The sequence below is a fragment of the Coenobita brevimanus genome, chromosome 79 (genome assembly GCF_032717465.1).
Source record: "Coenobita brevimanus isolate Jiangsu-jjx chromosome 79, ASM3271746v2, whole genome shotgun sequence".
In the NCBI taxonomy this organism is placed as follows: domain Eukaryota; kingdom Metazoa; phylum Arthropoda; class Malacostraca; order Decapoda; family Coenobitidae; genus Coenobita; species Coenobita brevimanus.
In genome coordinates, this window is record NC_137032.1 from 32,032,810 (window position 1) to 32,057,704 (window position 24,895).

Here is a 24,895-nt window from a genome sequence, read left to right on the forward strand (position 1 = left end):
AATTCACAATCACTGTCATAATTGATATCATTATTCATTCCCAGTCATCACCATCATCATTATTAGCATGAAGAGCATCTTGTCTATCTATCTATTGCCAGACACTTTAATCCCTTCAGGGCATAATTACCTAAAATAAACTGAGAAAAACTAAAAACAGCACCTGCAGTTCAAGCCAGCTGGGAGGTTGGTTGCGTGTGCCATTAGCAAATGTGCGTTTGAGTCTCTCCTCACAGTAGGGAGCGTACCCTGGTGGTCCCTCACGAATGAATGACAGGAGGTACTTCACAAAATCCTCAGAGGGGGCGAAGCATCCCACACACAGGGACAGAAGGATCCAGCCTCGTGCATGTGAGGATTTTGAAGGGTTGTTGCTCAATTGTTTGCAGATCTGGCAGTAAATTTCGTCTCTGAAGAGCGAGGATTAGAAGCATACTGATTAGCAAAGTATACTATGGCTTCAGCATTAGTATCAACATTGTTGTCACCATCATCGTGAAGCTATGCTGAGTTAAGATACACTAGTTAAGTCAGTTGGCTAGGTTACAAACAATAAGGGTACGTAGGGTAGGGAAGGGTAGGGTAGGATAGGATAGGGTTTGGTAAGGCAGGGTAAGGCAGGGTAAGGTATGGTTTGGTAAGGTAGGGTAAGGTATGGTTTGGTAAGGTAGGGTAAGGTATGGTTTGGTAAGGTAGGGTTGGGTATGGTTTGGTAAGGTAAGGCAGGGCATCAAAGGATAAGGAAAGTTTAGTTTGACAGTGTTATGTTAGGTAAGGTTCAGCTCAGTCTGAGGAAAAGGAAAATTTAAGATAGAACTGGTAAGTGTTTTGGGGAGAGTTAGGATATGTTTTGTTGCATTAATATTAAGTCACCTCAGTTCAGCACGGAGGATGCCGTGTCCAATAATAAAATGTAGCTTCTCAAGGTTGGATGTGGGTCGTGAGTCCAGCCAGGATGAGTAACTCTCGGCAGTGTATTCATCCTCCTGCAGTCTGCGTCTCACATCATCACCAAGCTTGTGTTTGCGTTTCAACGTCAGTGATACCAGCTTGTGACGAATACTGCGGTTCTTCTGGGACATGTACACAACCTGTAGGCAAAATAACACCCTCTGAATGGGTAGTGCAAGTAGAAGAGTGGAAGATGACAAGGAGGTAGACTGAGGTTGAGGAAGCCCATGCTCCTGCAGACACACCAAGGAAAGTTGTGGGATGAGTTTTATAGAACGACCTCAGAGTTAAGGGACCTGACTGCTGCAGAAGACTGTGAAACTTGGACACCTACTGCCTGGTGAATCTGGCTGACCTATGCAATCATCCCACACTTCTTTCCAAGTATATGCACACAGAATTCACAGGATGTGGTTACTCCTCCACATGAGCTATGGTTGTATGTTTTTCATAAATACATCAGAACATACTGGTACAATACTGTTGAGAAGCAGGATTTGCTTGTTAGATAGTCTAGAGGGTTCTCAGTACTTTTCGCATTCTTCCATTACCTGTCAGAGTTGCCAGTTAGCCTGCTATTATGAGGGGAGTTATTTTGTAAAGTTATCAATTAATTTTTGTGCTCTTTTTCTCTATGATATTTTATTAATGTCATTGTTAAATTATGTAATTTTGTTTCAGTCTGTATGCTAAAGCAGTCAGAGTGTTGTGTAATGTAAGAAAACTCTGGATATTTTGGATGTCTCCGAGTTGGTAACTGTTGCTTTTCCCGAGAAGATAGTACATCATTCAAGTAAATAGAGAGCTTATATAAGGAGGTGGAAAAGCCTCTTGGGGTCAGTATCGTTTCAGTTCAGTTTGAGTATAGTTCAGTGTCAGTGTTGTTAGTAAGACTGTATAGCTCTGGTGCTTGTAAAAACAGTGAAGTTGGCAAGCATTAAGTTTAATTCATTCAGCATTCATCATCCAATCCTACATTGCCCCATGAAGAGCGTAGGAGCCCGGAGCTAGGCAAGTTGCTCCTGACATTTAAGATGAGAGTGACCAGCCTCACTCATCCGTGAGTGGCAGTATGTGAGCAATAAACCCCAACCACCCCTTGGATATAAACCTTCACCGACTCAATCCGACTGGAGCTCCATAATTACCCATTAAACTACCAGGCGCCAAAATTTGGTTATATGGTTACCACCCAGCGTAGTAAATGGTTTCCTGCTGTACAGGAAACCATTTGGCTTGTCACTCAGTGTAGGGTCACTCACAGGCCGAAGGAAGGAAAGAATGAAGGAAAGAAAGACAGAAGAGGGAGTGTAAAGTCACCTGTAGGCAGAAGGATGAGGAAAGAATGAAGGACAGAAAAAAAGAAGAGGATGGAAGGAACGAAAGATGGAGGAGAGGAAAGGGCAGACACCCGAGAGCAGCACTACATCGAGTGAGTGGATGGTGAGCGCCCCCACCTACCACAATAATTATCTGGAAAATAAAGACAGCTAACCAAGAAGCCAATGTTTATTTACAACACCTGATCTGATCTCATTGTTGCACACCAAAAGACAGACCATAAGAAGAACAACTCACTGGGCAACGTCCTTCCTACAATGAACTACTGCTGTTGGAGTCTGAGGCAGTGTGGGATGGGGATGTAACAATACATTATGTGTTACATGCAACACAGGATTAGATGATGATGATGATGATACAGATCCTTCTCTGTGCTGTATTAAAAACAGTTCAAGATATCCACATCATGAGAAATTACTGGAGAATATTTTCAAACCTTTCACCCAATTTCAAAATGTAATGATGATAAAAAGTACAGATACTTTCTGAAGTGACTAAAAAAAAAAAAAAAAAAAAAATGATGTAGAAAGGTAAAGACAAAGATACATACAGACACAAAAAGATACATACAGACACAGCTGATACAAAGGCAGATACTTACAGGATCCATGCCCATCATCTGAGCCTCCTGGAACTCTTTACTCTTGATGAAGTTCCTGCCGAGTGTGGCCGACACCTTTGACATGACAGAAGTGTTGTCCCGGTCCATCATGTGGTACTTGGGTTCAGCCATGTCGCCCATGAATCGCAGGATGGTCACCCACAGAGCCAATGCCGCCTGTTGCCGAGAAATTGAAACGATGTGTTACTGTTATGGGGTGCTAGGGAAAGATGCCCTCAAGTAGTGGCACCACTATAAGTAGGTGATGGAACTACATGGTTATACAAATGCTCCTCATTCTCCTTGCTCCCCAAAAGGAGGATAGTAGCCTACAGAAGAAGGACAACTTTAGCCTGCAGTCCTGTGTTCACATTCTGCTACTACTACTACTGTTACTACTGTACTACATAATACATAATGTTGCTGTACTGGAGGGATAAAGAGGTCAAGAGGGCAGTGGAGGAATAGAGGAAGAAGTAGTTACAGCGGATACAAAACAGGGGCTCAGTTGAAATGAAAACTGAACATACTGAGAGCAAGAAGCATGTAAAGAGACTAGTGAAGAGGAAAAAAGGGGAGGTAAATGATAATCTAGGAAGAAAAATGAATGCAAATTACTCTGAAAATTGGAAATCATTCTGGAAAGTGTTGCAGAAATGTGACAGTTTGAAGGAGGTAAATGGTAGATTATTAACCCATGGGGAAGCAAGGACCAGATGGAAAAAATATTTTGAAAGTCTGATGAATGGGAATGGAGACAGCACAATGACTTAACATGACTGATTTGGAGGGTGTACAGAGACGAAATGCAGTGCCAGGAAACATGTCACCTGCTGAGGTGAAGAACGCTGTGAAGCGGCTAAAAAAAATGGGAAAGCAGCAGGGGTTGATGAGGTGTATGCAGAGGTGATTAGGTGTAGTGGAGAAAGAGGAATGAAGTGCTTGCTGGAGATATGTATTGTGCCAGTACAGTGGAAAAAGGCAGTGACTGTACCACTGTACAAAAATAAAGGTGAGTGAAGCAAGAGCAAGAATTAGCATGGCATAAGTCTATTGGGTATTGTCGGGAAGGCACACGGAACAATTACTAGAGGGAAAGTAAGAGAGATATCAGAAGTCCTAGTGAGTGATGAACAGTGGCTTTAGGAGTGGCAGATGTGTGGATCAAATATATGCTCTGAGACAAATAGTGGAGAAAGCTTGTGAGGAGGACTATAAGGTGTTTATGGCATTTAAGGATCTGGAAAATGCATATGACAAAGCAGACAGAGTAGGACTGTGGAAAGTTTTGCACATATATGGTGTAGATTGTTAGCTACTAGGTGCCATCAAGTGTTTTCATGATAGTTGTGAGGCATGTGTAAGGGTTAATGGGCATCTTAGTGAATGGTTCACAATCACTGTGGGTGTGTGACCAGGTTGTGTGATGTCCCCATGGTTGTTCAAGATATATATGGATGGGATGATGAGAGAAGTAAAAACATGAGTAACGGAGAGAGAGAGAGATGCCGTTGGTATTGAATGGTGATGGATGGAATATCTCAAATTTGTTGCATGCTGATGATGCAATACTATTTGCAAATACCAGACAAGAACTTGGTAGACTAATGCAGAGTTTTGTAGATGTCTGCGAGCGTCATACCTTGAGAGTAAACACAGAAAAGGGTAAAGTGATGGTTATTGAGAGAGAAGGTGACTCCCAGTGTGATATTACAGGAATGGAGAGAGACTGGAATTGGTGAGAGAGTTCAAATACCGGGGTACAGTGATAGAAAAGAGAGGAAAATGTGCAAAAGACATGGAAAGTGGAGTGACACAAGGACGGAAAGTAGCTGGTGCTATGAAGTCCTTGATAAGAAACAGAGGCTTGAGTGTTGCAGCTGCATGAGGCTTACATGAAGGAGCGTTAGTACCAACTTTAACACATGGATATAAGACTATGGAGTGGCATGAAAATGAAAAGCCAAGAGCAAGAGCAGTGGAGATGGGATGGCTGTGGAATGTATGTGGAGTACGAAATAATGTGATTCGTGAAAGATGCGGAGTGAGGACGTCTGTGGACACCAGAATGAAAGACAGTGTACTGAAATGGTATGGTCATGTGGAGAGAATGGATGACAACAGAGTGGTGAAACAGGTATATCTGAGCGAATCTGAAGGAGGGAGGAGGCGAGGTAGGCCAAGAAGGTGGAGGGATATGGTAGATGAGTGTGTGAGGAAGAGAAATATGGATGTTGGTGAGGCTAAGGGACTGACAATGGATCATGCTGGCTGGATGAATTTTGTGCAGAGAAATGCATAACCAGGGATTGGGCACCCCTTTCTAATGTGACAGCATTTAGACTGGCTCTATCAGATACATATATGTGAAGCTAAAGAACGTGGTGAAATTTTTTTGGCCTATATCTGATGAAGCCAGAATTTCAAGGGTTTGAATGATGAATGAATGGAAGTGTGGCCCACTGATTTGACCAGATTTAGGTTGTCTCGACACTGCTACTCCTCACCCTGCCCTAGAGTGGGAAAGGAGGTCTGGATGATGATGATGATGATTGGTGTGTATCTTAATACTGTTCCTGCTCTCGTTATGAATAAATTAAGTCCTCTTTATAAGTCACTTTTATTAAACTGCTGCAGGACTGCCAGCCACACAGCCAATGCTGCCTGTTAGCAAGAAAAACATTAGACTTGTGTTACTGGTATGGTTACCTTAGTTCTGTTAATAAGACCCTTGAGTAAAGTACATTCTTATTAAATCAATACAGTATTAAAATCATAAAAATAATAAAAAAGGGAACATTAAGGTGTAATATGGAATAAACTGAAATTTCAAAGGAAGAGGTGCTACAAGGTCTGCTATAGCATCTACAATGCTCCTCAAAACAGGTCCTCTACTCTGCATCCATGCACCTACTTACCAGCTGGTCTCCTTGTGTCTGTAGCTGCAGTAGTGGCTGTTTGAGCTGCTTGCGTGAGTACTGGTGGTTGACGTTGCCCTGGAAGTATGTTGCTGCGTATTTCTGGAACTTGTACTCAGACAGGTCCTCATCCTGGTCACCAGCTGGTCGTGGGATACCGGATATGATGTCCTCACCTGACACTGTACCCTTGCCTGCTTGGGGTAAGTCCTGGGGGAGAGGAGGGGATTATATTAGTTTACCTTTGCTATTATATGCCATAACACACTGTTCTACACATCACAGCAAATCTTCTCTCCTCTCCTCTCCTGCCCTGCCCTCCCTTCCTCTTTCCTCCCTTTCCAAACCCTCCACTCCCCTCCGTCTTTTCACATTACACGACACTCCTTATCACAAACAAACATGATGACTTTGCTAAATACTGCATCTCTGCCCATCTCTCTCCCTCCCTTTCCCCCCTCTCTCCCTCTCCCCCCCATCTCCCTTTCCCTCCCTCCCTCCCTCTTTCCCTCCCTCCCTCCCTCTTTCCCTCCCTCCCTCTCTCTCTCTCTCTCTTTCTCTCTCTCTCACCTTGAAGGCTGATGGTGGTGCATGTGACTCTGATGATGAGTCTGGTGGCAGAAATTCAAACATTTGGTCCACCAATTTTGAGTCGTCTACAGGTTCATCTCGTTGTCTCTCTGCTTCCCTAACTAACGCACGCTTATGCTCCATCATCTCCCGGTCCTCCAACGCTCGCTGTTCTTCAGCCCTCTCCATTTCCTTCATCCGCTCCTGCATGTGGGAATTGCATTATTGTTACTGTTACAATTATTATTATCATTATTAGTTATTATTACTTATCTAGGTCTTTCCCACCTATGGATGAGGGTGAGGTATGGTTCCACACAGCAAGAAAAATCTGACAGAGAAACTAACCAACAATCTGCCTAACTAAATGAGCAACACCTTCATTCACCCACCATTCAAGTCCTGGAATTATTATTATTATTATTAGGTATATGTGAAGCTACAGAATGTGGTGAAATTTTTTTGGCCTATCAGATGAAGCCAGGATTCTGTGGACTTGAATGATGAGTGAAAGGAAACGTGGCCCATTGAATCGGGCAAACTTAGGCTGTCTGGATGTTGCTACTCCTCACCTTGCCCTAGGAATGGGAAAGGAGATCTGCATGTTGCTGATGATGATGATGATTACTATATTACTGTTTATGTTATTATACTGTAATCCATCTGTGGCTCCAACAAAAATCCTACATAATAGCTACACAACACAGCCCACCACTAACACAGTGTGTACTCACAATATTCAGCAGCTTCCCTGGCCTTCCATTTGTCCATCTGTTGCCTCAGTGCCCTGTACTCCTCCCTGAGCCACATCAAACCAAAATGCCTTCCCTATAATAAAACAAATCCCCCATAACCAAGCCTGAATTTAGCTTACGTACTTAATTCTGGCAGTCTCCCTGACCATGCGATTGTCCATCTGTTGCCCCAGTGCCCTCTACTCCTCCTACTCCTTGTGCCACACAATATAAAACCACCATCTAGATAATAAAACATGTATCCTAAAACAAAACACTTATCTGTACTCACAATGTACTTCATTTCAGCTATCTCCCTGGCCTTGCGTTTGTCCATCTGTTGCCTCAATGCCCTCTCTTCTTCCTCCTTTAGCCGGGCTGCCTCCATCCTCATCTTCAGCCTCCGGTACTGTCGACGTGCTATAAGTCCCCTCACCTGTGCCTGGATTTTGGTTACAGCCCATAGTTTGTGCTGGAACTCTCGGCGAACAAGGTACCCTCGACACCGCGCCTGTGTGGGTTTAAAACATGATCAGTGCCATCCAACCATCCATCCGCCATATAATTTTTTTTCTTCCCTCCCCCATACCAAGCATAGGGTCCTGGGGCTAGGCTACTTGGTCCTGACACTCAAGGCTAGGGTGCCCAGTCCTGCTTGCTTCTCAAGTGTCATTAGGTGAGTAATAAATGACATCCACCCTTCAGACACCCTTGTGAGCCCTACACAACTAAGTGCCTTAACCCATTTGAAAACCAGGAATCATAAACCTGAAGACAGTCCCATAAATGTCCATATATATATTTACATATTTTTCTACACCTTTTCTCAATTTTAGGACCTCAAAAGACAGGTTCCCTATTATCCATCTATCTTCAGATGCCTTACTCCTGTAATGGGTGGCCACAGACTAATCACCTCCATGTCATCCTCCTCTGCCATCTAGCTGCCTTCTCCAACTCAAAGTTTCCTCTCATATCTACCTCTCCATCCCATCCCTCCACCTCAACCTCAGTCTACCCTTCACGGAAGACCTGCAGTGATACAATATGGCCACACAGATGCTAAATTCTACTCTTCCCACAATTTTGAGTGAATTGGGAGGCTGCCAGAGATCTAGCAGTGTGGAGAGCTGCCATCAGGTGACCAAGGCTGATGCATGCAAGCATGTTGGAGTCTTTATAAACAAAACTAATGGAAATGCAGAGGTTCCCTATTATCACTGAATCTGAAAACCTACATACCTGTAGTGACACAATGTGGCCACGTAGATGCTTGAAGCGATGGGATACGACTCGTGATCGTATGAGAGCCTGTAGCCGCATGTATCCCACTCGCATGTGTTGGTAACGCATCTTCTGGGCGTAAGCACGGTAGTATTTCTGTATAACAATGGCACTCTCTCGCATCTTCTGGAACCTGCAGAATGAGACAAAGCATGAATACTTGCCAATCAAGCAATCACTAAACCTCTTCCTCTCTTCACATACCTTACAAAGAGGTCTATACCATTCTCCCTCATACACATTCAGTAATATCTCACAAGTACTGGCATCAAGCTCAGCACTAGGAGGATGCTGAGGGCTTTTATGAGCCAACATAACCATAATCAACCTGTCCCCTACTGAGAGGTTGAAGTTTTGTCCCTATACTGAAGTACTTTATTGCAGCATGTAGCACTTTCCAATCAGATGCCCTTCCTGGCATTAAGCAATGGCCCTAAAGTAGAATTAATTGCTTAACATCTAAGCACAGTACATGGCGTGCTCTCTAAATCACTAAAGCATGCATCAATCTGTGCCAACCTCCATCATGCACGCACACACACACACCTGCGTCTGTAGTACCATCCACGGACACAACGCTGGAGGATGGTGATCTTCTTGGTGAGGACTCTGTCTCTCTCCTGCTCAAGGAAGAGATCATGTGCATCCTTGAGGAACACCTTGGTGTGGCCCATCTGGTAGTCTGCACGGCCCAACACCTGCTGGCAGATCTTACTGGTGGCAGCACGACAGTCAACCTGCACATACACAAAAACAGTTAATTCTGGAATTATACTTTGTTCACTTTATGTTGCCATACAACTGCCACCTCTCCATCTTCAATGTTGAGCTGTAACAAGACAATGACATCAGAATATGATGTTAGTCACAAAACAGTTCTATGAAAAGGATGCCACACCATAATATTGCCTTATTCTGCTACTGAACTGTACAAAATAATCAGGAAAAGGACAAAAATCTCCACCAAATTAAAATAAATGAGCTTTATTCAATCTCTAATTTTTCATTCTCTCTACATACAGAATATACAAAAGCAAGATGTGTGTACCTTGTGGGCAGGAGGGCATCCATTGATAAGGAACCTGTACCTCTCCACAAACTCCCTGAATGTGTGCCTGATGGGATAGCCTGCCCGTCGGATTCTGATTGTCTCCATCATGCCGGAGTATCTCAGTTGACGACAACACAACTCACGGTCAAACATCTGGTGCCATGAAACACAAATACATTAAGACAGATAATACTGATACAGGGACTACTGTAAACACATTGACAACACAGATGGAAACAGAAGATGTAAAAATTAAAAACTGACATAACATGTACACAAATACAAGTATATACCGTTTTCCATGGCAATCATTTTCATTGCTCTATTTTATACCAAAGAATGGTTTAGTTAGTTTGCCTTTACCATGATGAGAATTTCACCTGAATAAAATGATCTAAAACTTGAGGGCTTTAAATACATGAACTTTAAGCCTCATGGCTACTTTGTGTTCTTGCTTTTCTCAAAACCTGATACAGTATATGACAAACATACAACAAAGTCAGATATACAAGAGATACAGTACAACAAAAAATACTTTATTATATAATAAACATTTAAAAAATGGAGATTTCATTTAAAAAAAAAAAAAAAATAGTTATCTGAGAGAAGCATGTGGAGTTACATGGAGGGGCAGACTGGCAAATGAGGAAGTGAAGGAGCACTGTGGTGTGAATGTGGATGTGACAGAAAGTGTTAGGAGAAATACACTGAGGTAGTTTGGCCATGTGGAGAGGATGGAGAGTGAGAGACTAACAAGGAGAGTCTATGAGTGAGGTAGAAGGGGGGAGAGGGAGAGGGAGGCCAAGGATGAGATGGAAGGATGGAGTGGAGAGGTATGTGAGAGAGGGGGATGTGGGCTGGGGGTAGCGCAGTGAAATGGAGAGGGATAGGACGACATGGAGGAAATCTGTTTGTGGCCAGCCCTCACAGGATTAAAACATCTGGCAATAGATAGATAGACAGATAGATCAATAGAAAAAAGGCAAATCATCATCACCTAATATACAAAAAAAATATTAATAAATAATGTACACTGAAAAAACATTCTCTCTCTCTCTCTCTCTAAAACACACACACACACACACACAAACTCACTTACACTCACATTGGGTGGCAGGGTGGCTCAGCAGCAAAGCATCAGACTCAAGACCTGAGGGTCGTGAGTTCGAGCCACACCCAGCAGCTGCCATGCCGGGAGGGGTAACGCCCTCCTGTCACCTCGCAGGGCTATATGATCCAATAAGGTCTAGCTCAGGGGAACACTTTTTAGTCACACACACACACACACACACACACACACACACACACACACACACACACAGAGTCTCTTACCATGGGTTTTTTGAACTCATTGGGTTTGATGCACCTGATGAAAAATGGCTGACATGACAACAGTGTTTTCATCAGCATGTCCAGTGACTTCTTGAACTGAGCTGACAGTGTGGGTGCTCTCTTCCTTGTCTCAGAACCCATGCCTGTTAGACCATAGAGGGGGGGGGGGATTTGTTTACTGTATTGTTAATATAACAACATATTCATTGTTATTATTACCATTATTACTGTTTATTATTATTCCTACAACTACTACTATTACTATCATCATCATTACAACCTTAAGTCTCAAATAAGAGTTCATCAACATCATCATTCTAACTTTTTTCCCACCTAAAGATGAAGCAAGGTATGATCCATAAACAAGGACAGCGCACAAAACCATATCACCAAAATAAGCATTATTTCAACTGATTACTTCCACAGGTGTACACAGGCAGACCCCGAGATATGATACCCCTATATGCGGTACTGCGGCATAGCAACAAGGGTAGAAATACCACCCTACCCCACCAAATGATGGCCAAACCCCGGCATAATGATTTATTTTTTTTTATTTTATTTTTTTTTATTTTTTTTTTTAAACCATATTTGATGATATTTTAAAGTTACATTTTGTGTTTCGGCTGATTTATATACTGTTTTTAGATTAACGTGTTTTAGTCATAGGTGGGATAAACACTGTCATTTTGGGGTACAGTTTACTAAATCTGATTTTTTCCAGACATTTTTGATGATTTTCAGATTTTATTTTTGGATTTAGGCGAGTTATAAACTTCTTTTAGGCTTAATTTAGCTTGTTTTAAGGCTATTTGGGGGTTTAGGTTAGCTAGAAACTTGTTTTTGGACTTATCTGTGTGGGTTTAGGACTTGGTTGGGAGGGAAACCCATAGCTCAAAAATGCATCCCTATACATGTTAAATCTACCACGAGATACAATACCCCGCCTAGCGACAGGTTTCTGCTTAGCCAATTGCACTGTTAAACCAGGGTATGCATGTACTTACTAATATCCTCCACAAAGAGATGCTGAAGGAATTTGTTGGATGTGTTGTGGATCAGCTGTAGCAGATCTGCGCTGAAAGTGTCTCGGTTCTTCTCAAGGAACCCTAAAATGGAAAAGGTAATCACTGTAGTAGCTCTCTATTAAATATTTTGACTGTGCCACATTTTTTTTTTTCCCCCCCCAATGAAGCAGCAGCCCTGTCCATCCTTTCAGAAATGAGGTGTTGACTTCAGAGACTTAATAAATTCACACTGCACCACAGAACCTAACACCTGATACCACCCTCTCACATCACACCACACAAAATCATCCACCCACATCACATCACCCACACTCACACCTCCAACACACTCTCTCTTACACCGTCTCACATCTCTGACATTCACACACACTCCTCTTCCCTCCCATTAACATTCATACACACACTCCTCCCTCTCATTAACACACACACACACACACAGACTAACATACACTCCTTCTCACACCTCTAACGCTCACATACTTCCTCTTACATCTCATTTTCACCCTACCACTCCATCTCCCATTACTATCACTCTCACACCTCATATTCAGTACTGTATACCTCTCCTTCTCCTACCTCCAACACTCACACATACACTCCATCTCACACACTGACTCCTTCCACCCTACCTCTAGTGTCATAGAAGACCACGCCAGCAAAGTGGTTGATGCCAAATGATGCATTGAGGTCCGACTTTGGCTTGAGGTACTGTTTGTGGTGTGACTGTTGTTTGTGCAGCTTTTGCAACATGGTCTGATCTGTGCCCTGAAAAACATGCAGGACAAGTTAGGTAATCACTCATCCAACGATCTACTTATTTATGTGAATCACTCCCTACTACCTACAGTATATGTGAGACCTTTTCAGATATTTTATTCACCCATTACATGTGTTTTCACTGCAGTATTGTTCTGAATGCAGTGGGCTGATTAGCAAGTACATGAAACTATTTCAAAACATATACAACGTAGATAACACATGGCATGCATTGAAATATGACATTTTCTATCACTGAACAAACTCATCTGCACAGTATGAGGTACACTAGTCTCTCTCCCAGACTCACTCGGCCACCACTCTCCTTTCACACAGTTGTCTAGTTCATGATGTTGACATATTTCTGTATATGATTTACAGTAGGAAACAATGACTATCATCCTATGTACTGATATTTCTATTTTACATAACCTCTAATTTGAAAAGGGTTATATTAGTGAAGTAACAAACCAAACCTAACCCAACTTTACAAATATAACCATACCTTACCATACCATACCATACCATACCTTACCTTACCTTACCCTACCTAACCAAACCTAACCAAAAAAAATCCAACCTACCTTAGGAAACTTTGATTCTTCATCAATCAGCGCCATAATGTTCAGCTGCTTTATGGCAATGAGATCGAGAGTGTCCTGGTTATCCACAAACTCTATGTGTTTCCAGTTGATGTTTTCAGAGTTGTATTCCTCCTGTTCAAGCTTGAAGATGTGCTGCACAAAGAACTGTTGCAGGTTTTCGTTGGCATAGTTGATACAGAACTGCTCAAAGCTGGGGGATGGAGAGAGGATGGCCTGTTAATGAGTGGAATGGAGGAAGTGAGGTGACATTAAGGAAGTTCAGCAGCAGTCAACACCATTATCATCATCACTCCTTCATGGGGAGAAAGAGAGTGAACTGAGGGACATTTATATGGCTGGGCAGGTCCACCGCTCAGTTACATCAATGCCACCACATGAAGGCATTCCTCTCCAGCACCTACAGATGACTAAAAAGGGGATTAGTACCTGTTAGTTTTGAAGTTCTCAAATCCAAAGATGTCCAGTACTCCTATGGATGTCCTGAATGATGCTTTGGGTTTGAAGATGGCAGCGTTGACCTTGCTGACAATCCAGATGAACAGTCGGCCATAGATACCCTTTACAAACGCATCACGCACGTCTGTCGCTTGACTGTGGCTCAAGTTGGAAACCTGTATGGGACCCAGGTGATTACAAACAAATGAATCATGCACAAACAATGCATTGCACACAAATGCATCACACATAAACATATTACACTCCAACTAGATCACACACAAATGCTGCACACACCAACTACATCATGCACAAACAGATCTCAGAGACGTTTTCTACATACAAACGCATCATGTAACAACATCATCACACACAAATTCATCATGCACAAGCAAACATATCTCACACACACACATCACTCTCAAACAACAACAAAATTATCACACATGCATCACTCACACAAATATCACACATGCATCACTCTCAAAAAACAGACAAAAATTTCACACATGCATTGCTCACAAACATCACATAAAATTAACATACATGCATCACTCACAATCAACACATCATAAACATACATTAACCACCTCAAGGTACTTCTAATGCTTTCCACCATAACCACATTGACATTTACCATTTTTTAACAATAAATATAACTTACACCACCATAAATACAGCTTCAAAATAATAACTTACGACAGTCTCTCCCTGCGCAAAGATGGTGCGGGTGGTAAGTGCCTCCTTCACAGCACGAGGCTCCATCCCCAGGAACCTGGCCACGCGCACTAATGAGGTTGTGTCAGGGATCTCGGATGCATCCAGGTTGTCTGGTAGGCAAAACTGTTATTACGTTTTCTGTCTATATATCTGTTTAATTGTATAACCATTTATCTGTTTACCTCTACTGTTATTAGCTATTTGTCTATACAGTACATCAGTTTTTGAGTCCCTTGTTGTTTATAATAGTACCTGAAGCCCTCTCATGTGACTTCAGAAATGGACTTCCATGGGAGATGTTGCATGCTGATGATTTGGTGTTGATTGCAGAGAATGAATGGGAGGCAGAGGAAAGATTTAGGAAATGAAGAGATGGTATGGGGCACAAGGGCTTAAGAGTAAATACAGATAAAACAAAAGTGATGGTATCTAGGGTTGGTGGTGGTACTGTCATAGAAGAGGGAGAGTGGCCATGAGCAATCTGCCACAAGAAAGTGGGAGGTAATTCCATCTTGTGCAGTGTTTGTGGTAAGTGGGTGCATGAGAAATGTAGTGGTATTAGAGGGAGACTGTGAGATAATGCTGATTTTATGTGTGTGGTGTGTCAGGGAGAAAGTGTGGAGACTGTCAGGTGTGAAAGGACCGATCTTGCCGTGAGTTTCTTGAGTGTGTGGAAGCGATTTGTTATTTGGGAGACATGTTATACGCTGACGGTGGAGGTGGAGCCGGCTCTGTGGCTACAGTGAGGAGTGGCTGGGAGTTCAGGGGGCTGTTGCCTCTCCTGACATTGAGAGGTCTCTCCCTGTGGGCTAAGGGATCTTTGTATGCAGCATGTGTTAGGAGTGTAATACAGTATGGTAGTGAGACCATGGCACTAAAGGAAGAGGATATTTGCAGGCTCAAACGTACAGAAATGACAATGATTTGGTGGAAGTGCAGTGCATCCCTCAGTGCAAGGCCTGGGAGGGCTAGGTTTATGATGGAAGAGTTGAGAGGATGAGATTGGAGTGTATTGCTGCTGTGATGAGGAGAGGTAGAGTGAGGTGGTTTAGGCATGTGGAGAGGATGGAGGATGAATTGGTTACAGAAAGTAAGAAGCATTAATATTAGGGGTGGGGTTGCAAGGGGAAGACTAAAAAAGACCTGGGACGAGGTCATAAAGTGTGACCTGAGGGTTAAGGGACTGAATAGGGAGGCTGCCAGAAACTGAGCAAGCACGGACAGCCATCACTAGGTGACCAAGGCCGACGCATGCAAGGATGTTGGAGTCTTCAAAAACTAAACGAAACAAGTATATCAGTTTAACTGCATACCCATCTACCTGTATACCCATGTTATCTTATCTTCTAATGTCTAGTTGGCCTCTGTTCCATTGAAACCAGTTAACACTTAGGGTATGTCTGTCACACACCTCCCTGATGCACCATATCAAAGATAATAATCTATGGTCAGAAAAATATACAGTACTAAGCCTCTTAGCTTTCGGATATTAGCAAAGGAAAGTCTATCTATCTATCTATCTATAGCCCGACGCCCTAATCCCGCAAAGGGTGGCTGCAGACAAAACGCCTCCAAGTCACTCTGTCACCCACCATTTGACTCCCCTCCCCCCAACTCACCCCCACCCTCATATACCTCTCAACTCCATCCCTCCACCTCATCCTCGGTCTACCCCTCCCTCTCCCTCCCTCCACCTCACCTACATACACCCTCTTAGTCAGTCTTTCATTCTCCATTCTCTCCACATGTCCAAACCACCTCAGTGCATTTCTCCTAATCTTCTCAACCACATCCACATCCACCCCACAACGCTCCCTCACTTCTTCATTCGTCAACCTGTCCCTCCACGTCACTCCACATGCTCCTCTCAAGTGGCAAGTACAAAAAGTCAAACATTTGGCAAAATTTTGTAACTATGAACAAAGAAACATACCAAGCTTCTCTCAGCTTTGGTATATTAGCCAGCAGAAGAAAATGTCAAGCAGAAGAGGTCAAATATTAGGTGAATTTGCCTTATACTTTACGTATACTAAACACCCTGTACTCACCCACAACTTTTCCTTTGAACTTGATGTTGCCCATGTGCAATATTGCTGCCAATATTTTCATAATCTCCCACACCTCAGAGTCACTAAACATCAGCACCTTCATTGCAGAACGGATGTCGGCAAACTCCCTTGCATCATCACGACCCTCACACGTGATGCTCCCACCCTGCAGTACAACCATCATCATCTAAATTAAACCAGGTCTTACATATTAATATTTAAGCTCTCTGTTCTTGACACCACCATCATCATCAGTATCAAAGTTATCATCCTGAGATACCACAGACAGACAAAAGACACAGACAGAGACAAACAAAAGTCTGAAAGAGAAAAAGATGATGAAACAGATAAACAGACTGACAAACAAAGAAACAAGTATACTCACTCATCAGTTACTTATTTACATCTGTCAGGTCAAGCCTTTGCCTCTTCTGTGTCATCCAAACGAACATAGAGTGGAATATGTGATAGTCAAATAAACAAAGACAGAGATAACAGACAGACAGACAGACATACACAGATAGATGGATATAAAACATACACCAACTAAGATACAGACTGATGTAAACATACAGAAAGATAGAAAGACATATATAAGACAGAGAATGACTCTTAATATATCCATACAGTACTCACCCTTATCATCATTATCATCATCATCTAATCCTGTGCTGCTCCATGAGAAGCGTAGAAGCCCAGGGCTAAGCAAGTTGGTCCTGACAGTTAAGATGAGAGTGACCAGCCTCACTCATCCCTGAGTGGCATTATGTGAGCAATAAACCCCAACCACCCTTTGGATATAAACCTGCACATGCTCAATCTGACTGGAGTGCCTTAATTACTCACTAAACCACCAGGTGCCATAATCTGGTTATATGGTTACCACCCAGCTTAGAAAGTGGGTTCCTGGTGTACAGGAAACCATTTGGTTTGTCACTCAGTGTAGAGTCACCCACAAGCAGATGGAAGAGGAAAGGACGAAGAGGAAAAAAAAAAAAAAGACAAGAGGAAGCGTGGTCACCCGTAGGCATAATGAAGAGGAAAGAATGAAGGAAAAAAGACAGAAGTGGGCAGAAAGAAAGAAGGAAGGAAGAGAGGAAAGGGCATAAACCCAAGAGCAGCACTACATCGAGTGAGTGGATGATAAGTGCACCCACATACTGTAAAACCTCAGTCTGTCCCAACATCTTAATTGGTCATCTTGGGCCAACATACACTAAAATATGATAGATAAAAAGACATACATACATACATACATACAGGCAGACATAGAAGAACATATTACTCACCCCTATCAAATACTTGTATTGCGATGCATCAGTCAATTCCAGTTTTTGCCTCTCCTCCCTGGTCATCCCGGCCAACATACAATAGAATATATGATAGTTCCTCTCATCGGCTCCCTGTGATACAATGCGAGATTTCTCCAAGAGGTACTGTTCAATGGAAGCACCCTCGATGACCCCGTCTTTGGTGAAGTGGATGTCAATGTATTTGCCAAACCTGGACGAGTTGTCATTGCGGATGGTTTTGGCGTTACCAAAGGCTGTTGGAGGATGGGGAGAATTGATATTATTATTATCAATATTCATCATACCCACCATCATCATCTTGGCCTCTTTTTCCCTCCTAAGGATGGGGTGAGGTAAGGTTCAGAAAGCAAGGAAGAGAAAACAAGAGAGGAAGACAAAGATCCCTAACCCCCTTCAGCTCAGTTAATGGGCAAATGTAGCCAGACTGGAGGGTTCATTTAAATAGTAACCAAGAACTCTAAGGCTCATATAATTTCATGCAACTCTGTCACTTAACATAAACCTACAGGTAACTCAAATGTCAGTGCACAAACCTTCTAAAATTGGGTTTGCTTCCAGGATCTGCTGTTCAATCCATGAATGCTTTCCAGAGATGGCAGCCAGGTACTGCAGGATCAGCTTGGTGCTCTCAGTCTTACCAGCTCCTGACTCTCCACTGTAGGGATGAAAAGAAGTAATATTAATTACAAGGGAAGGGAACGGAAGGGAAAGGAAGGGAAGGGAAGGGAAGGGAAGGGAAGGGAAGGGAAGGAAAGGGAAGGGAAGGAACGGAATGGAAGAAATGGAAAGGAAATGTAAGAAAGGTTCAATAGGAAAGACAGGAACAGAATGTAAGATATGTCAGGATAAGATAGAGAAAATGAGAGAGGAGAGAAGACACAAGATAATGGAGCAAGATATGACAAGGTGGCCAAGTGCAAGATCAGTTTGGTGTTCTCAGTCTTATCAGTTCCTTGCTCACCGCTGTAGGTAAAAGGAGAGGTAACATTAGGGATTGGGACAAGGAAGAGAGGTGATATTTGTTAAAGGAAATGAATGGGAAGGGAAGAAGCAGGGCTGGTAAGACAGAATGGCAAAAGGAGAGGAGGGGGAGAGGCAAGGGTTAAGGCAGAAGGAGAAAACGGAAATGCAAGGGGAGAGAAGACAAAACAGGAGATAAAGGAAAGGAGAAAGACAAGTAGGCAGGTTCTAGGAAGGTAGCTCTATGGATACACATGTAGGTAAGTACAAATGGAAAAATTGAAGAAAAATGCATATTACACATGACTGTACTGAGTAATAACAATACACTGGTCCTGTTTAAAGCAAATCATGTTGCTGTGAAAGACATAGCAACAGAAAGGGGTAGGTACGTAGGAAAAAGCAGGTGGGGAAGTAGGTAGGTGCGTAGACAAAAGTAGGTATGGAGGTAGAACGGTAAGCAGGCAAACGTAGGTGGGGTGGCAGGTAGTTAGGTATGAACAGACAAGTAGAAAGACATTACAGGATATGACAAAGGCCTATCCTGAGTGCTTGTACCCACCTCATAAAAATACACTCGTCCAATCTGAATCACCTCATGTTGTAACAGGTAGGTAGAGAGGAAGTAGGTAGGCAGAGGAAGGTAGGTAGGTAAATAGGTAGAGAAAGATAATATGCACTCACCTAATGACAATACACTGGTCCTGTTTGAAGCGTCTCATGTTGTTGTAGCAGGAGTCGCCAATAGCAAAGATGTGAGGTGGTAACTCCCCAATCTTCTTGCCCCGATACAGCTTGATCTGGTCCACGGTGTAGATCGGAAGGATTTGGTATGGGTTGACAGCCACAAGGATTGATCCTGTGTATGTCTGTGGGGTTCGGGAGAATCATCGTCATCATCAGCAGCAGCAGCTGCAGCATCCTAATCACACATCTATTTCCAGAATCCGGGCATCATCATCATACTCTGTATCCATCATCATCAAGCCCAGCCTCCATTATCATCACCACAATCCTCACCCTACATCCATCATCATCCTATCCTATCATCATCATCAGTACTACCTAATTAACATTCCACTGTTCTAGTTTGTTTGTTTTCATCTAACAAAGATCCCTAAACCCTTTGCAGCTCAGGTGATGACCAGGTGTGGCTGGACTTGTGAATAAATAGGACTGGTTACTGAGGATATTCCTTCCTCCCTTCCACATGACTAAAGCTCACTGAATTTCATGCAACCACAACCTAATGTTGCGTGAGTGGACCCATTTTGCCAAAGGAAAATACATTGACTACAAACTTATTTTTTTTTTTTTAAGCATGTAAGAAGTTATGTCAGTGCCACCACACAGAGACATCCCCAGCAGCACCATACAGTATTATGAAGACAATAAAAGTGGACAGTGATAAGGCCTCGATACCTTATCTCAAAACCAACCCCCTATCTTGGAAATATGCAACCCTATCATATCACAGCACGGGAGGCAATGTACACACACTGCCGTCATTAATGGTCGTCCATCCATCCATCATCAAATCATTAATGTGTTAAAAAATGTGACCATCATCATCATCATCAAGTTTTGTCTGTTATTCATGCAGCAGACAGGTTCACTGAATGCACTCCTCCACCTTGTTTTCTTCTCCACCAGCTCATTACCATTGTCATTTTACTCTGCTAGTCATTTTACTTTGACCTGGCCTAAAACTGCTCTCACCCCATCAATTCACCATCATTTTCAGTTTTACTTCTTGTTATGGAGCTGGAGAGGAATGCCTACACATGGTTGCGCTGATATAACTGGACAGCTATGCCTTGGTATACAAATGTCCCTTAACTCCATTCCTAACCCCCAAAAAGAGGCTTGTTGGACTGTAGGAGAAGGGCAACTTAAGCATGGAGTCCACCAGGCTCACATCCAGATGAGCCATGGGTTGCAGCTACTACTATTACTGTACTACAGGTAGGTGCATCTTGTTATCAATGTGGCATATTGATTCACATCATATCACTCCAACACCTTCCTCTGTTCTCTACTCTTACTTCTAGATCTGAGGTCTGCACACACACACACACACACACATCTTTGTCCCATGTCTTCCTTGGTTTATCTCAGTGCCAGTTCTCTAGTAATACTGTACTTCTGTTCCAGTGCTTTAGTAGTACTGTACTTCTAGGCCTCAGGTTAATAAATATTATTTTAATCTCATGCCTTCCTTCATGTGCCTCTGGACCCAACTCATCTGCTTAGCCTTTAGGCATGTCTGAGGTATCACTACCAATTTACACTGTTAATATCAAGTGGTGTTAAATGACTAATAAAACCAGCTATCAGCTTCCTTCCTCATTACATACATAAATAAGGTTCTCGTTGTATCGTATGAGAAGGTTCCTGAGAATGCCGGCTTCGTGCAGGTCGCCCAGGCTGATCATGTCCTCCACACCCTGGACTGAGGTCGGGTGCATTGCTTTGATTCGACGCTCCGGGGTCAGCCATTGTTCCTGTGAGAAAAAGGTGACTTACCAGAGTTGCTTGACTGACTGACTGATTGGCTGGGTGAAATACTGACTGTATAACTGTTTAATTTGGTTGACTAGTCACAAACTGGTAGGCTAGTTGGCTAACTGAATGACTAGGCAACTTAACCTGTCTAACTCAAACCAACCCAAACCAACCCACTCTAACCCAACCCAACCTGAATCAACTAAAACTAATCCTACCCAATCTAATCTCAACCCAACCTATCCACAACCAATGCAATTTAACACCACCTAACCCAACCCAGCATAACCCATCCCACCTAATCCAACCTAACCAAACCAAACCAAACCAAACCAAACCCAATTTAATGCACCTAACCCAAAGTAAGCTAGCTATGCAAAATTATAATTAACCCACCTGAGCGTCGTCGTCCTGCACCTGTATGCGTCGACCCTCTGCACTCACCACACGCGCACCAATGGCCACGTCAAACTCCCGCCGCGACACTGGCTCAATCCATATGTAGTCACCCTGCACAGAGGAATGAATTAATTTAAATAAAACAATGACAGCATAATGTTGTTGTTGTTGCTGTGATCCCAGGCTCATAAGGACATCAGATCAGTGGGCTGTTGGCCGAAACTGCCCTTCCCCTACAGCCCACCACCTTTCATTCAGGGGATATGGAGGGACTTGAGAGACATTTCTATAACAAGGCAGTATAATTTCCCAGATATATTAGTGCCACCACAATTGAGGCCCAATGTCCCCCTCCAGCATTAGAACACTAATACAACAATGAAATACTGTTACAATAACTTTCAAAATAATACAGTAATATAATAATAGAATCACAGAAAAACATGCAGTAATAAATGGAATAACAAAATATTAATTACTAAACATAACAATCTTAAAGGACTGACAATACAATATACTTTATAAACACATTAAAAAAAAAAAATAATAATAATAGTAATAATAATCACTGGCTAGTGCACTAAGATTAAAAATATAAAAGTGTAAAAAAATATAGTTAGAACAAATGCATTTTATCTCTCTCTCTCTCTCTCTTTCTTTTAACACACACCGCTCTAGCTGTGAGGAAGTCAACACTGGCAGAATCTGTGAGGGCCGGCTTCCAGGTTCCATCATGAACCCCACTCTCAGGATGCACCACCAGACTGACACCAGCCGCGGTGTAGTGGCGGAAGGCTTCATGGCGGAGCAAGTCTTCAGTCTCATATATGTTGACCTTGGTTGACCCTACTGTGTTCCACCCTCTCTTTGGCACATTTCGTAATCCGGTGCTACTGATACCTTCTCGTACACTCCCTACAATGCCACTAACTTCTCGTACATTCCCTTTCATACCATTAATGTCTCTTCCATTATCTTCTCTTATGCTTCCTCCGATACTGCTAACTTCCTTTCCATTTTCTCCTCTTACACTCCCTTCAATGCTGCTAACTTCTTTCATATTCCCTCCAGTACCTTCCAAGTGTCCCTCCATATCCATACCCTTTCCATTAATCCCTCCAGTGCCCTTCTCATCACCTTCCAAACTCAAAACTTTTCTTGCACTTCCTCCAATGCCCTCCATAATTTCTTTCATGCCCTCAACCTCATCCAAACTACTTCCAATGCCCATATCTTTTCCCACACCCCCTCCAATGCCCTTCTCTCCTCCTATGCCCAGATCTTCTCTTATGATTCCTCTAATGCCATTCTTCTCTCCCCCCATGCCCCAATCTTCCCTCATGCTTCTTTCAAAGTCCCGCTTGCCTCCTTCAGCACCCCATCCTGATTCCCTGTCACCACAACTTGTCACACTTCCTCCAGTACCCTTCATATCTGCTTCTGTATCCCTCTCCCCACCTCCAGTCCCCTTCAGATCTCCCCCCCTGCCCTTTTTGATATCATTTCTCTTTGAGTTCCTTTCTATAGCCATTGTTTGCTGTGCATCTGGTATGGATTTCTCAGTGGTTGGGGTCATTTTCTTAGTGGACAGGGCCATTTTCTGTTCGCATGGGGGAAACCTCTGAGTGGATGGAACCACTTTCTGATCAGATGGGGGAGAACTCCGAGTAGATGGGGATATTTTCTGCACAAAAGGGGGAGAACTCCGAGTGGTAGAGGCCAACTTATGAATGGATGAGGCCACCTTGTGGGTGGAAGGTGCCATTTTCTGAGTGGTGGCTCTTTTCTGAATGGATGAGGCTGATTTCTGAGTGGTACAGGCCATATCTTGAGCTTGGGAGGCACCATTCTGAGTGGATGAGGTCCCCTTTTGAGTAGGTGGGCTTCTGTTTTTTGTGAAGGAAGTCCTGTTCTGGGAAGGTGAGGTCCCATTCTTAGCATTAGTGGTTCTGTTCTGTGTGGACAGGGTTATACTCCGTGTGGCAGCAATCCCATTCTGAGTGGAAGAGGTCAAGTTTCCATTCTGTGTGGAAGAAACCCCATTCTTATTGTAAGTGGTCCTATTCTGTGTAGTAAAGGCCATACTTCGAGCCAAGAGGATCCCATTCCGAGTGGAGGAAGAACCATTTCGAGCAGAGGGGGACCCATTCCGAGTGGAGGGGGACCCATTCCGAGAGGAGGGGGACCCATTCCGAGAGGAGGGGGACCCATTCCGAGTGAAGGGGGACCCATTCCGTGTGGAGGGGGACCCATTCCGAGTGGAGGAAGACCCATTCCGAGTGAAGGAAGACCCATTCCGAGTGGATGAAGACCCATTCCGAGTGGAGGGGGACCTATTCTGTTTGGCAGGGGTCCCATTCTTAGTGGCAGGGGTCCTATTCTGAGAGGAAGTGATCATATTTTGAGAAGAAGGAGTTGGAGGTGACTTCTGAGTGATAATATTTTCTTTCATCTTGGTCCTCTTCCTGTCCACCACAAATCCATCAGGTTCAAAGTAAAGACTCTCGGACAAGGAAGGTGTTGATGTGCCCTCCTTCCCTCTCTCCCTCCTTTCCTCCCCAACTCCTCTCCCTTTCCCCTTGTCCTCTTTTGGGCTCCTCTTTTCCTCCCCAGTGTTTCTCCACTCCTTCCTCTTCTCTCCAGTCTCTTTCCCTTTTCTCCTCCCTCCCTCCTCCACAGTGGTCACCTCATGGTCTCTCTCCCCATTCATGCCCTCCAGGGTTTAAATGACACCGCCTTACTTCAAAACAAGTCCACATTCACATGACACCCAATCTCCATGACACTATTTCATCACATGGTTTTCAATAATTCTGTTTTCCTTTACATGCTTTTCTTTATGTCCTTACACAAATATTTATTTTCTTAACTGTACATCCTGTTATTTGCTGCAATTTTGTTTACACTGACATAAAAAAATGGTAACAGCAATTCCCATATTATCCTCGCAAGGTGTGGCAGCCGAGGCTAGGCCAATGTAGTCCAGTATATTTACAGGGTAGGTGACCCCTTTGAGGTATAGCCTAGGGGTAGAGGCAAGGCTAACATATTCGTTCATTTGTTTATAAAGGCTCCAACATGCTTGCATGCATCACCCTTGGTCACATAACGGTGGCTCTCCACACTGCTCAATCTCTGGCAGCCTCCCTACTCAGTCCCTTATCCCTGAGGTCACACTCTACGACCTCCTCTGAGGTACCAGGTCTTTTTTTATCTGCCTCTCACAACCCCACCCCCAACATTCACACTTCTCACTTTCTGCACCCAATTGTCATCCTCCATCTTCTCCACAAGCCATAAAAACCTCCAGCCACCTTTTCGTGGATGAAACCTATGTAGGTCTG

At 43.3% G+C, this 24,895-nt stretch overlaps 1 protein-coding gene across 1 annotated transcript in view; it reads right to left on the reverse strand.

Annotated features, from left to right (window-relative positions):
* The window catches only part of ck (unconventional myosin-VIIa ck), a 46,123-nt gene extending 23,393 nt beyond the window's left edge, over positions 1-22,730 (reverse strand). The window contains exons 1-22 of the mRNA XM_080279655.1: positions 22,222-22,730; positions 21,549-21,662; positions 21,005-21,151; positions 19,332-19,516; positions 18,221-18,342; positions 17,664-17,920; positions 16,375-16,540; positions 14,306-14,436; positions 13,598-13,782; positions 13,151-13,361; positions 12,440-12,575; positions 11,790-11,891; positions 10,783-10,925; positions 9,448-9,603; positions 8,946-9,136; positions 8,358-8,532; positions 7,408-7,626; positions 6,382-6,585; positions 5,812-6,021; positions 2,894-3,070; positions 874-1,091; positions 164-410 (exon numbers count right to left, since the gene is read on the reverse strand). Coding sequence (XP_080135781.1) covers positions 164-410; positions 874-1,091; positions 2,894-3,070; positions 5,812-6,021; positions 6,382-6,585; positions 7,408-7,626; positions 8,358-8,532; positions 8,946-9,136; positions 9,448-9,603; positions 10,783-10,925; positions 11,790-11,891; positions 12,440-12,575; positions 13,151-13,361; positions 13,598-13,782; positions 14,306-14,436; positions 16,375-16,540; positions 17,664-17,920; positions 18,221-18,342; positions 19,332-19,516; positions 21,005-21,151; positions 21,549-21,662; positions 22,222-22,650 — 4,125 coding nt within the window. The 5' untranslated portion in view covers positions 22,651-22,730. The remainder of the gene's footprint in view (positions 1-163; positions 411-873; positions 1,092-2,893; positions 3,071-5,811; positions 6,022-6,381; positions 6,586-7,407; positions 7,627-8,357; positions 8,533-8,945; positions 9,137-9,447; positions 9,604-10,782; positions 10,926-11,789; positions 11,892-12,439; positions 12,576-13,150; positions 13,362-13,597; positions 13,783-14,305; positions 14,437-16,374; positions 16,541-17,663; positions 17,921-18,220; positions 18,343-19,331; positions 19,517-21,004; positions 21,152-21,548; positions 21,663-22,221) is intronic.
* Positions 22,731-24,895: the final 2,165 nt, after the last annotated feature.